General features: G+C 35.9%; 1 protein-coding gene across 10 annotated transcripts in view; it reads right to left on the bottom strand.

Moving 5' to 3' along the window:
* GOLGA4 (golgin A4) overlaps positions 1–14778 on the bottom strand; it is a 73309-nt gene that overhangs the window by 27842 nt on the left and 30689 nt on the right. For 9 of the 10 annotated variants that reach the window (XM_057376139.1, XM_057376138.1, XM_057376140.1 and 6 more), the window contains 7 exons: positions 13694–13792; positions 13053–13191; positions 10164–10351; positions 9102–9185; positions 8140–8287; positions 1947–2125; positions 807–938 (listed from right to left, as the gene is read on the bottom strand). In XM_057376139.1, the coding sequence (XP_057232122.1) occupies positions 807–938; positions 1947–2125; positions 8140–8287; positions 9102–9185; positions 10164–10351; positions 13053–13191; positions 13694–13792 (969 nt within the window). The remainder of the gene's footprint in view (positions 1–806; positions 939–1946; positions 2126–8139; positions 8288–9101; positions 9186–10163; positions 10352–13052; positions 13192–13693; positions 13793–14778) is intronic. The other variant, XM_057376142.1, reaches the window with a different exon arrangement.

Here is a 14778-nt window from a genome sequence, read left to right as displayed (position 1 = left end):
ATTTTGGTTTGTTTACAACTATTTACAGACACTAACATATTAGAGCAATAAATGTCTGTTCTCCCTGGATTCCGCTGCTAATATAATTTTAAGTTTCTGTTTCTTATAAGTATGGAAGTAACCTGCAAAACAGGTAGAAAAATATAGTCATGGCAGGACTGTTCAGTCCTAATCACTATCCATCATGGAGAGGCACAAAAACAATCCACTGTTTGTAACGATATATGTATTTATAGATATATGTATATATATACATATTTATGTTGCATATATATCTACTATTTAGGCAAAATTACATGATTATCTGTAGTGGATTACAGCTCATGAAAAAGTGCAAAAAATTCCAACATTTTTTCTGAACAGTCTGATCTCAAAGAAAATTCTTTTTCTGAGGTCAAACACTATGAATAGTGAACCCTGTTCACATAACACAACACAACCAGACATAACTATACCAACGTGTTTCAAACAGCCTCATTATTTGTACTTTTTACTCTAGTTGTTGGGGCTGATTGCCAATGACCCATAAGAAGATATTTTAAAAGCATGTCTAAAAAATCTTTCAAATAAGTATTTTTCACAAGATACAGCTGCTACTGAGCACTGATAGTGGCAAATTATCATTATTCAGTCTGTATCACGCACCTGCTTTCTTTTCATGTTGCTGAAGTCTCTGAGCTATTTGACTGTTGGAGAGCACTCCTATCTTTGAGCACTGAAGGATTCTCAGTGTGGAATAGTGTCAAACAAGGACTTCCAATTCACACTTAGAAAAATATCTTTCTATACATTTTAGGTTTACTTACAAGAGCTGCTTTCATCTTCTCCTGGAACACCTTTTCTTGTGCCTGTAACCTTTCATTTAGCTCCTGATCTTTGGTAGCCAGTTCTTTTTTATGGGTTTTTTCTAGTTCAGCAACTCGTTCCTCTGAAGACTTCTGTGAATTAAAATCAGAAAAAACTCATTTCAATATATTAAGTTACAAAACACATAGCATTTTTTCTTAATCAGAAAGAAGTGCAACAGAGAAAAGAAAATGGGGCCATCTCTTTGCTCCCTTTGAATAAATAATGATCACTTGGAGTGCTTTATAATAAGCCCTGACAGTTCTTATTTTCAAGCTCAAAGTTATCCACCCTGCTTCTCAAGTCTTTCATAGTTGTACTAAAGGAAACACTGCATTTTCTAAAGACTCTTCTACCAAGGCAAACAGTGTTTTCAATTCCAACATGATAACAYATTGTAAAAAGAACTTTTTTGCAGCTTTCCCAGTATTTTTGTTATTTCATGAGCCAGAAAGTCAAGTGATGATAACTTACTCAAGTGGTCATCTACAACCTACACATGTGCTTTATTTAAGAATAATGTAAAGCATGTCAGTTATCCCTCTAAAGCATCAGCATATTCTCTTAGAAAAATTAATACCATTATAAATGTCAACACAAGAATTATAATTTAAAGGTGTTCAAATCTACAGCTTTGCAAGGCATGTGAACTGTTCCTGCAATTCCTACCTGAATACACCAGATGAAGTAAATTACAGAAACTTTTACAAGCAAACAATTTGGCAACAAGTTCTTAAACATTTACACATACTCAGAAAGGGTAATGATTAAAAGCTAAGTGATTAAAACCCAAGATCCAGGTGGAGATGCATAAGCTTACTGACATTAATCTCTTCTTGACTCTGTTTAAAGCCTCAAGTGTACTTATAATAAATAAATTTATTAAATTCTGTGAAGCAAAGAGTAGTACTATTTATTTTTACATGCCACTAATGAACTGATTTAAATTGCTGGAGGGAAAAAAATCTATGAGGAGTTTCCGATTTTGCATTAAGCAAATCTTTAATTACAGAAAATATTTTATAGATTTTATTAAATAACAAAGTTCTGCCATACTGATGTATTTTATAAATATAGCTTAACTGTAATAAAGCTTTTACCTTCATAATCTCAACCACCTCTTGTTTCACTCTGGTTAATTCCCGTTGAAGATTCACTCTCTCTTCTTCACTTGCCTTTTCCACTGCTTTAACTTTTTCATCCATTTCTATCTGCAGTTTTTTCCGGGCTTCCTCTGTCTTTTGTGCAATACTTAGAGCCTTCTCAAGCTCTTCAAAAGCTGCCAAGAAAAGAAAGGATATGATAATTGAGAAATATCCATGTATTTTGATAGAAGAATTTCACAAATAAGAGATGAACTTAGGAATCTATCAAGAATTCATTTGTTTATTGTCTAGAAAGGAAAGAGAACTGACAGGTAAATGTGAATATTTTTCCAAGACATCCTGTAGCTTCTACTTCTTTGCCTAAAATCACTACAAAATACATAAGCCATATTAATRAATGAACTATAACACTCCTCTTCTGACTATATCTGCTGAGCAACTTTGAAGAAGTGGAAAAACAGCTCAAGAAAGGCAATTCAATGAAAAGGCAATTCACAAGCTGTTCTTCCACTAAAACAAGCAGACAGAAACATAAATCAAGAATGACTACAGTGCAAGTAGTAGGAGCTGATGTAGGAGTAATTCCAAACTGTAAAATCTAGAGAACCTTTTCTTAAAACTGTGTGTTTCATAGAGTCCACAGAGATGAGTTTGCTAATTTCATTCTCCCACTATTTATATTTAATGTACACTACTACCAGTGTAGTAGTTGAGTTTTAAGAATACAGTCCTCCACTTCTAAACTTCACAAACAAAATGCAAAAATTTTTTAAAAAATAAAAAGTTAAGATTTGCTCCCAGAAAATTTGAATAACTAAAAGTTGTTTCAGAAGGACACTGAAGCTGCAGTGTTGAAATTTATTTACTCTTGCACAGGATGCACAAATCCACTGAAACACATTTAATTTACAAAATGGAAGCAATAATTACACAGCTTCATCTCATGGTAAGAAGTATTCTAACATGCTTTATTCACTTCACAGATGATAATTTAGATACAAAAAGAAAGCAAATAAATTCCTGTATTATGAGCTCACTTATTTATTCAATACCCCTAAAAGTCGCTACAACTGATGTGAGAGTCTATATAGAATTGCACATGACTAGAGTTCAACTACCATTAGGGAAATCTCTTTTCCTGAATGGATCATGAATGTGGAAAAGCCCTGATACATATTTTAAAGAATCAGTCTCAGAACACCACTGTACAGTTMATAATTCTCTTAACAGAATTTTGGCAAAACACATCTTAAAAATTCAAAATCATAGTGCCAATATCAAGACTGTAATTTACCAGAGCACGACCCCCTAAAAGTAGATTATTCTATTACAGCCTGGACTACTTGGATTCTATTTTGGGAGGAAACAGAACAAAATAATTTTTGATGTGTTATTTAGTATGCTAAGCTTTCTTCCAMTAGATTCTATATCCCCAAAAGAAAATCACAATAGACATGTCTAGTTTTTTTTTAATTCACTGTTAGTTAGTAGGTATTCATAGTAATTATTGCAACCTTTGTTTTTTGAAATCCATAACATTTAGGCAGTGTTTGAGAAGTGAATAATAATTTCCATTCCACATCTTTTAATAACATTAAAACTTGAAGATTTTAACCACAGTCTATACTTATGAGGCAATGCTGCAAATATGTTTTCAAGTAACTTAATTTCATAAAACTGGATTCCCCCAAATTTTGACCTTTTCCAGAATTTTCTCCTCTTTTGTGAGGAGGCCTTTTTCTGACTACTCACTGCAACAATAATGTTTTAAGGCAAAATGGGGCTGTTATTGATTCTGGCAATACCAAAGTGCACCACTATATCCACTTTTTCACTCCTGGTTCTGCTTAAATACCAAAACTATTATAAAAAAATAAGAGCACTAGAGACTACCTTAAATAGGAAAACGGTCTAAAATATAATACAAGCATGCACAAGGCTTATAGCTCCTTATTTTGCACAGCTCTTTACAACTCCATCAAGGCATTTGCGACCTGCAACAGGCAGGACTCAAGTTCTGTCCCCTTGCCACACCAGGCACAACTTGATTATGAATACAGCCTGCAGAACTGTGTTTGGAGAATGGTACTGAYTTCCCTGATGCTCCTCTCAGTCCTAACAAAAGCAGGGCAAGCAAAATTGGCCAAGTCCTTCAGTATTACTGCATGATAGATATYGTTTTTCAAACAAGCAAACAAAAGAAAACCCCAAACAAGCAAACAAAAAAAAACAAAGAAAAAAAAACCCCTACTCTACTTTACAAAGTATAGCTTGAAACTAAAGCCTGCAAGTAGAACATTAAGTTATTTCACTTTTCCATACACATATTCTGTTTCTTGTTCTGAGCATCATGTACTTCAATCTCATTTGAGAAACCTRTTACTTCTGCAAAAGGAAAGAGAATACATTTGCCACAGATCAGCCAAAGAGAAGATCCAAGCTCACACTAGGATTGACTGCTGACATGGAATTGCTGAGCAACGTGCAGTACAAAAGCTGCATCACCACAATTAACAAGCAGGATGCTAATACAAAAACTAGACAAAAGCTGATTAAAAAGCCAAGAGAGTATGAAAGCACAAAGAAGCAACACTTCACAGAAACACTTAGCTCTCTAAAAGTTAAATTATATGCATCTCAGGCACAGCCCTTAGGAAAAACAGAGTATTTTAATTCGAAGTAGTTAATTCTAGTGTAGCTGGACACAACCAAGTTTCAAATCAGCAGAGGGCTAAACTATCATCAAGTAGACAGAATGTGGTCTCTATTATCACTGTTACTATTAAACTGTGAAAGATTTTAATTCTACCACRTATAAAAGCTTGAAATAAAGTTTCTGTTTTTATCTAAAATTTTATTTCATTTGACTCTGAATGCAGAAGAGTAAAGGCAGTGCCTCTACGCTCTTCTCCAGCCTACAGAACTTTGTTCAGGGAAAGTCTTTCAACCAAGTATTGGTTGAATGAAGTTTCACAAAGGCACTTTAGCAAATCAGAAATAGAAACAACCACATCAACAAATTCTCAGGTGAGTCTTGCAAAACCCAATTTACTTGATAAAGCCAGACAAACTGGAAACCTAAGCCTAAGCGGAGTTTAAGATGTGCAAGGCTGCAAACCTGATTTTTATAAAATGTGTGCTGGAGAGTTGAGTACTTTACCTCTGCCAATCCAAAGTACTTATCTTTGCTCCCTTCACCTTACCCCTCCCCACCAGAGTAACACCCATGTGTGCTCCAAAGCCTTCTCACTTCCTGCCCCAATGACACAGACCTCTTTTCTTTGCTTACAGCACTTCCTACTGCTAAAACATGAGAAGAAAGCAGTAAACCAGCTGACAAAGGAGGGATTACATGTTCCATTTCTGATGGCTGAGAGCACACGTCATATCCAAATTTTGGAAAAAAAAAAAAAGGATAAAATAATTTCCTATAGCTGATTTGTTCATCTAGGCAGGATTTTAAAGGCACAGTCCAAGCCTTTTTTTTCACTCAAGAAAGGCGCAGGGTATATGTTAACTAAGCTTGCAAAAGAAATGCTTGCCTACAAAGAATAGGATTTGCTTTCTAAAGACTTTGTTTACTGCACAGAGTATAAATAAATCTGCATCCTGAGAAGACATAAAGTACTTATGCTAGGTAATGTCAGGAAAAACAAACTTAAGCTTACCTGGAAATTTACAAATATTAAGAAGATCTTTCTTGAAATAAAAAAGTGTGATACCTCAAATAGAAGTGCCTGAGAAGCACGGAATTTACTTTTYAGAGCCCACTTCAAGCACCCAGTGTGAAATGCAAGAAAACAGAGCCCTTACCCCAATCCTGTTCATACAAGGCTTGGGAAAGGCACCATGATTCACTTATTGGCATTTGTGGATGCACAAAAACAAGATGCTCTGTGAGATTTCAACATAATGTACCTCTGACTACAAAAAAAAAAGAACTTACACTGGGGAGACCAAGTTACGGTTCACATAACACAACAAAAAATAAGCATATAAATGTTTTCGCTATTTCATTGCAACAAATTGCATTTGCATGAAATCAAACACTGGAGCAATTCACCAAAGTCCTGATTTACAAAGAAAAATGCCAGAGATGGAACACTAGGTAAGATGATATGGAAAACTATACCACTTTTTAGTCTCCAGCACTTATTACAAAGTAAATTTCAAGTGTATTATGCTTATCCTTGTTTTGCTACAACAGAAACGAATTAACATTTCCACTTCATTCCATTCTATCAGTTCTTCATTAAACCATGATATAGAAAATGATGTCTACAATTTAACAGCCTAGATGCAATTCTGTGCCATGGGCTCTATGATGACCCTAGCTGAGCAGGGAGGTTGGATCAGATGACAACTGGGGTCCTCCAACCTTACTCATTCAGTGGTTCTGCAAATACTGCCTCACATAAACTATACAAAAAACCAGAACTTTAAATGTTGACCTCAAATACATTAAATTGCCCAATTCACAAAACCGTTACAACTCAAAAGGTTGTGACCTAAAAGCACTTTCAGGCTCTCCCAGTATGCAAGGTGGTTTTCTCAAATAATTTAATTGAACTGTATTGAACCACTGTAGATCTGCCACTGTAAATCTACCACTGCAGATCACATTTTTGAATCCATCAGGCCAAGGATGTAATAGAAAAAGTTAATAAACAACACCTTACAATTCTGTCTGTCTTAAAAGCAGTGTTAAATAATTTTCTAAGGGTTCCAACACTTATGTATGCTTAACAGACAATAAGAAATAAATGCAAAGGTAAAGTTGATACTTAAGCACTGTAAAAAGTACCAAAGTACTTAAGATTTTTGTTTAAAAAAGACCACATTTAACACACAAATCTCCCCCTAGCAAAGAGTAGTGTACTCAGCATATTATTCATGCAAGTTAAACTATTTCTCATTACAATAGACAGATTTCCAGTTGTCTACAGCATAATCTCTAACCTGATTTCAGCTTCTGGCCAGGCAAATCTGAAGAAATTACTGTATACAGCAGTATGCATATATAATACATTTCATAATTCATAATTATTTCTGCTGCCTCAAAAAACATTATTCCAAATAGCTATCACAATAACTTCGTATCTACAGAAGTATTAAAAGATTCTTCAGCTTCTTTTTTTAATCATTAAGACCTTACTAGYCTCCCAGTACGAACAAAATACAGCTTGAGCAGGACTGACTTTAGAAGTATGAATTTCCAGAATTAAAATGAGACCTGCAACCATGAAAGGGTAGGAGAGGAAGGCTCCTAATCAAAATGTTACTTTCACAAGATGGATTTTCCAGATGCTTCTTGGCATTACAGCACAATAATCTACCCAAATTAATCTTTAAAACTGCAAGTTCTAATGTAAATCTATGTAGATTTAAAATAAACCAGCATGAACTGTATTATTTGAAATTCTCATTGCTTTTTAAAGAAAATATGTATAATATTTTTTTTTCAAAGTAACACCTGAACTTCTGCCAAAGGAGTGAGCTTCTTTATGTGCCCATGCGAGCAAATTAAATWATTCTAAAAGAATTTTGATATAGTACAAAACAATTGCACTGTTTAAAAAACAATGGTTTAATTTCATTTCAAGCAAAAGGATAACTGCAAGCACACGTTACCTAATTTCTATAAAAAGCAAACTACACCATGTAGCAGTTACATAAGTGCTCTGTTCCAAGCCTGAAACCAACTCATTTAAGAGAAACCAGAAATGCTTCCATTAAATAATTCAAAGAAAATGCTTATTGTAGTTATAACACTTATTTTTACTCATTCACAAACTCTTACACACTCACTGCTATATTTTCTACATGAAGTACTGGTGGCACTATAATGACAATTTATAGGAAGTTGCAAATTTCTCTTTTTAAGTTAAACCAGAAGAAAATTCCATCAATCTTTTCTCCTACAAATTGGGATGTGCAGCTGCCTTTCAGCAGTTTTCTTCCTAGCTCAGATTTTCCTAACAGACAAACCAGTCACAAACATCTTTAAACTCGGCTGTCCAGAAGTGAAGTTAGTAACGAAGGTAGCAAGGATGATATGTAGAACAGAAAAAAGAGCATCTCTTAATATCCATTCCAAACAACAACTGACAAATAGTGGGGAAAAAAAACCACCCCGAAGTTTTCTGATTCATAAAAGCAAAAGCCAATCATCTCCATATTTTCTTACCAGCTCTTTCAGACTTTTCTTTCAGTTCTTTTAATTCCTCGCCTTTTGTAGTTATTTGTTTGATTCGAGCACGCAGCTGGGCTATCTCCTCCTCCTTCATTTCCAGTGTTTCATGCATTTGTCGCTTTGTCTCCGCAATTACCATGCCCTATGGAAAAGKTCCTTGTGATAAAATGCTAGCAAATAAATAAAACATACAACTGAAACAATTTCAAACCAAGACACAATCCTTGTCAGGAATAAACTATAGTCTGTTACTACAAGACCACAGATCATGATATTTTTGTATGTCAGAAAACAGAAAATGCTAACAAAAAGGAAGATAAGAACAGAGATTATTTTTAAGAGTATCCAAAATTTATCTAGTGGTGGAAAGAACTCCACCAACCACACGCCATCCAAAAACTTCCTCCTTCTGGAACAGACACTTTCCTTTGAAACATGTATTCTGTAAACAAACCCAAAGGAAAAGTGCTGTAGAGTGTGTACTTCTCGTTTGAGAATATGCACACACAGTGTTAGTCACATTGCTTATTACACCGCCAGAAATTACTCCAGGTACCAAGACTGTGATTAAAAAAAAACTTTTAAAGAGCTAAAAATTGAGAAACTCTTAATTTTCTACCAAAAATGTAGTTACTTCACTGGTTATTTTAAAATTCATTTAATTATATCTCGTCTTCATTAGTGTTTGGGATTTCTTTCTTTATGTTTTAGAGTTGGCATCAAGGAGTGTATTCAGTATAATTGCATCATCCTAAGTAACATAATGTTGCAGTATTAAGTATAATCTAACTGACATATACCTTATGGTATATATACAATGAAATTCTCAAGTAGCTTATATTATTTGTTTATTGAAACATAGCCCAAACTATCAGACCACTAAAACCAGCTTCTAATACCAGGAAGCATGATATTGTCTTTAAACAACCTTCCTCAAAACCTACAGTTTTGTTTACCTTGTCTTGTTCTAGCTGTTCAATCAAATTCTTTGCATCACGTAGCTGGGTAATCAGTTTAGTCTTCTCAGCCATGTGAAGGTCCTAAAAAAAGAACCCAACCACAAGCTGGTTGACAACTTAGCTTTGGCTCTTACCCTGCACTATGCCTTGGAGGAAGAACATAGAACACAAACCAGGGTAATTAAAGCAGGCACGTTTAAAYTACTTTGACATCTCCCAGATGTAGGCTGCCTTATGGGTTCTGTAGTAATTCAGTAATCTGCAGGCTTTGTTAGAGCCTCCACATATGGGGGTCTGAGTTGCTACAGTAAAACAAGAAATATGTCTAAGGTTTTTGCTCTATTATCTGCATCTTAAATCTAGCTTACAAGAGGATCTCAGCAATGCAACATAAATGATCACTACCAGCCTTGTTCCAGACAAGATCATTAAAATACTCAAGTCTTTCAGAGCTTTTTCAAACCAGGCTAGTGCTCAGAGATGAAGACAGAGTTGGGAATCTGATCTCTGTAACTAAAATTAAGTACAACTATACTTAGCACATTTTGAGGTTTCCATTACAATGAGCCACCTTATTTTTACTTCACACTCAGCATTATTGGCCTTAAAAGGAAAATTGAGAAAAATATTATTTATTAGTTTTGGAACTGCATTTACATTCAATATATTTTGATTTCTACTGCTCTACTTTTCTGTTTCTTTCTGTTAATTTACATAATTAATGCCTCTTTCACTGTGTGTTAAAGGTTTAGCTCTGCTCCACTTTTCTCACTTTACCTTCTGTCTTCTTTGCTAAGAGTCTTTTCCTCACCCCAATTTCCCGCAACTATGTATTTCTGATACTACTCTCATAGTTATTCATACAGTAAGGTTTCATAYGCTACTTCACCACTCTAGAGTAATTGCTCAGTGTATTAATCCCAGGTGGGTTTCGCACCTTCATCTCAAAAAAAATACAGGGGTAGTTTGTTTTATAGTCAATATTAATAAATTTTGGAAATATTGGAGTTCTTACTGTATTTTCGTAGTTACACATAAAGCTAAGAGCAGTTTCCATACCTTCATTTTTTCCAGTTCCTGAAGCCTCTCTTCTAACTGTTCTTGAAGTGCATCTTTCTCATTGGTTAATTGTGCACAGCGCTCCTTATGTGACCTAATAATTTCCTTCCAACGTTGTAGCAAGTTCTCTTGGCGCTTCACCCTCTGATTAAGAGTTTCCATTGTTTTAACAGGATCTTCATCACCCTCTAGAAGACAACATACCAACATTACTATATGCATGCCATTTCCAAAATGCAGATCTGCATTCATCATTCACAATGCAGTGGATTCATAGGTCTCTAAAGAAAGTTGTGAAAACTCTACAAAACTTCCTAGTTCCTACTGCAAGGGCCAGAAACATTCTATACATACACAGAATAGTAAACACAGACTTTTGTACCAAATTAGCTTATAAAATCCCAGTTACTTTATCAGCTTCAAAACCAAACTTTTAATCAAGAAGATTTTTTATGAAATTAAAAGGTTATGATGATTTGTAAACCTGYCTGCTGGTATTAACAGATTACGCACAAGTAGGAAAAAACATGAAACAAAGCAAATCACACCTCTCAAGTGCCACACATACACACATATTTGCTTTCCCAAGGTTGGGTATGAACTATATATAGTTCTAAAATATCCAGGCTGGCAATACTACTTTTGGCAGGATAAAGGTTATACTTAGGGCCTTTCTGAGTTGTACTCACAGAATCATAGACTGCCATGACTTGGAAGCAACCTTAAAGATTATCTAGTTCCAACTTCTGCCATAGGCAGGGACACTTCACACTAGAACAAGTTGCTCAGAGATCCATCCAGCCTGGCTTTGAACACTTCCAGGGATGGGACAGCCACAACTTATCTGGGCAACCTGTTCCAGGGTCTCACCATCCTCACAGTAAAGAATTTCTTCCTAATATCTAATCTAAACCTACTCCCTTTCAGTTTGAATCACTCTGTATAACTAGCACATGTGGTAGTATTTTACTGTGTGCTTCTGCTCTGATGCTCTGGAGGCTGATTTGCATGGCCGAGCTTCAGAAGCGGTGGTGGGGAACTACAGGGGTGGTTTCTGCAAGGAGCTGCCAGAAGCTTCCTCCATGTCTGGCAGAGCCAATCCCTGGCAAAGCTCCAAAGATGGATGTGCTGCTGGTCAAGGCTGGGCCAATTAGAAATGGTGGTAACACTCTGCATCAAAGATTTAAGAGGTAAGGAAAAAACAATTATTGTGCAGAAATAATTGCAACCAGAGAACAGTGGAGCAAAAACGTGCAAGGGGAACAATTCTGCAGACACCAAGCTCACTGGAGGAGGAGGTGCTGCAAGCACTGGAGCTGGGATTCCCCTGCAAACTGTGGTGCAGACCACAGCAGCAGCAGCTGTGTCCCTACAGCCCATGAAGGACCAAGGGGATGCAAAGATCCACCCACAGTCCGTGAAGGAGCCCATGCCAGAGCAGGTGGATGCCTGAGAGAAGGCTGTGACCCGTGGGGAAGCCCAYGGAGAGAGGAGCCCACCCTGGAGCAGCCTGTCCTTAAACGACTGCACCATGTGGAAGAGTGACCCACGCTGCAGCAGTTTGGGGGGGACTGCTGCCTGTGGGATGAGCTTACATAGCAGAAGTTCACAGAGAGCTACTCATGAGATAGACTCATGCTGGAGAAGTTAATGGAGAAGTGTCTCCTGTGGAAGGGACCCCATGGTGCAGCAGGGGAAGGACTCCTCTCCCTGTGTAGCAGGAGAAACCATGGGTAATGAACCATAACCCCTACTTCCTGTCTCCCTGCCCCACTGGGGAAGGAGTAGAACTGGGAAGGACAGAGGGTGGGGGCAAGGTACTTTTTAGGTTTTATTTTACTTCTCATTATCCTGCTCTGATTTTTGTTAGTAATAAATTCACTTTGTATCTCTAAGTTGAGCCCGTTTTACCCATGATGATATTTAGTGAGTGATCTCTCCCAGGCCTTATCTCAACTCATGAGCCCTTTGTTAAATTGTCTCTCCTCCGTCCAGCTGTGAGAGAGCGGCTTTGGTGGGTGCCTGGGACCCAGCCAGCACCAGCCTACCACAGGCATGAAAACAGGATCAGACAAACTCAGAGGTTCAGCTCACAACCATAAGTGACACTACAGTCCAGAGGCAGATTCACACACAGAAAACGTCTTGCATCCTGACTCTTACATTATTGACTAAGCAATACAAARACCATGGTACTAGGTAAAAACATCTCTCACCTAATACTTAATATCATCCCTACATACAAAAACCATAGCAGATGTCAAAAAAAAAAATTCAAGATGTTTGCCTCTGTCTTAACCCTACCCTTTTATGAAGGTAGCAATGAAAGACACTTTTATTATATATCAGCATTATAATGTCCCTTGCTCAGTAATCAAATATATACAACGCTGAGAATCCAATCAAACAACCTCCTGACATGAGGAATACTTAGGTTATTCAACAGCAGGAATATCAAAAGTGATCTTTGTTTTCCCTTTTTTTATGAGAAAGGAAGAGAAAACCCCCCAAACTCACAAACAAAAGACAGAGACTGGCAACCAATCTGCTCTCTAAATTCCAGAGATAGGTCTCACTTATGGGGGACAGAATCTCTTAATTGTATTATGTGGCAACAATTGGAACACCTACCAATGAAGCAATAATTAATTGATAAATGTTATTATCAATATTGACAAAGGACATACCAGATTTTCATTCGTATGAAAATTTAATTTCTTAGAAGGGTTATCCTGTCCTCTAGCTGCCACATTTTTTTCRTAACAATTGTCTTCTAAAAAATTCATCCTTACAATGACAAGGTCAGGCATAAATATTGTTGCTCCATCATAAATAACAGCAGGTTTATTCCCCAAAATGTAAGGTCTCTTGAAAAAGCACAATACCTACCATTGCTTCCTGGTTCCAAAATATTTTCTGCACTGACTTCTTTTGTCAGACTTTGAACTTCTGGTTCTGACTGCACATTTTGATCAGGCAATTCAGTGCCTATCTGATGATTCTGTAATCTCTGTTTCAGCAACAACACCTAAACAAAAAGGAATTTAAGCAGATCATTTTTTAATCTTCAAAACTAGAAATAGTTAAATTAATTTTGCTATTAGCAAGTAGAAAAAAAAGAAAAATCTGATTTTTTTTCACTGTTTTTCAGAAGTCAGAATTATGCTTGCAATTAACAAAAATTGAATGACTATGGGTAGAGAAATAAAGACCAATTAAGCAAAACACATGAATTTTGAAAAAGCAATTTTAGCTCAGACTCCTGCTAATGTTGATGTCTTCATAACAGAAACATCACAAAGGTATTTAAGTGTAAATTGGTCAATCATATTTAACATATGTGAGATTTTTACAAAGGTATCCTCTACCACAAAGATGCACCTAACTTCTAGAAAATCCTAAATGCTCAATAAGCTTTATGACTTCAGAGCAATTACAATAAAGCACAGATATGCATTACAGGAAATATATAGCCAAGAAGTAAAATTAAGAGCAGTTTTAAACAACATCTGTTGGGTAAATTATCTTACTTGAGTTTGCAGGACACTAATAAGTTGATCCTTTTCTTCTAAGGAAGCATCAAATTCCTCTTGGAGATGTTTCTTAGCTTGTTGATCCATCTGGAGCTCCTGAGGATAAACAGATCTCAAATGAATACTGAAATGTGAGCTCAAAAGTCTTATGAAAAAATATCTAAAATACCTCTTTCATAGCTGTGACCCCAGAATACAACCATCAGGTTGATATGTCTACATACTACATTTCACATAACATAAAAATATCAGATTATAATTCCAGCATTAAAATAGCATAAGCCTAAATTTGATGCAAAATTATCAAGGATTCTTTCTTCCTTAAAGTAAGTTCATATAAGGATCATTTCAAACCTACTGAAAAGCAGTCTGCCATGCACACATTACTCCTAGAAACTGAAACCGCACTTAGGTAGATTATTCATTTAGCCAGGAGATTAAGTCAACATAAAGAGCAGAAATGTAAAATTCATTATGCTTATTCAATATGCCACCATTCCAATATGACAAATGCCATGCATAAGAGAAGAAAATTGGTCTTTTTATTCTACAAATGTGTCTCAAATGAGAAGGGCAGATAATGCCAAATTACTAAAATATGTGGCTTTACTTGATACGTACATGCATTTGTTTGGCTGAACACTCTTAGAAACTTGTAGATATTGCCTAAATGCATTAGTAGGATCTACACAGTCTTATATTTCCTGAAGGAGGTTTCTTCTAATTACTTCCTATGCCTTTAAATTTTAAACATTTAACTTTCTTTAAATAATTATCATTCTGATAGGAAATAAATACATTTAAACTCATTGACATCTAACTGCTTATTGGGAGAACCAGAACCACACATATATCATTCATGCACTGCAAATATTTTTTTTTAAACTTCTCAATTCTTTTTATTTATATATTTATTTCATCTATATATGTTTCCCGTGATTTACCCCATGAAAAGAATACTTCTAGGACTGTTATTTTGCAAAGATCACTTGTCTAAAAACAATAACCACCCATAAACATGAATTCCATGAGCCAGGCAAAGACAGTGGACAACAGAGAAAGTAAGGATGAAAAAGCAAGTG

Source organism: Malurus melanocephalus, unplaced genomic scaffold (genome assembly GCF_030028575.1).
Source record: "Malurus melanocephalus ecotype Western Australia unplaced genomic scaffold, MMel_1.1 scaffold_271, whole genome shotgun sequence".
NCBI lineage: Eukaryota > Metazoa > Chordata > Aves > Passeriformes > Maluridae > Malurus > Malurus melanocephalus.
The sequence above is the reverse complement of the archived record's forward strand: the minus strand, read 5'-3'. Positions and strand labels throughout refer to the sequence as shown.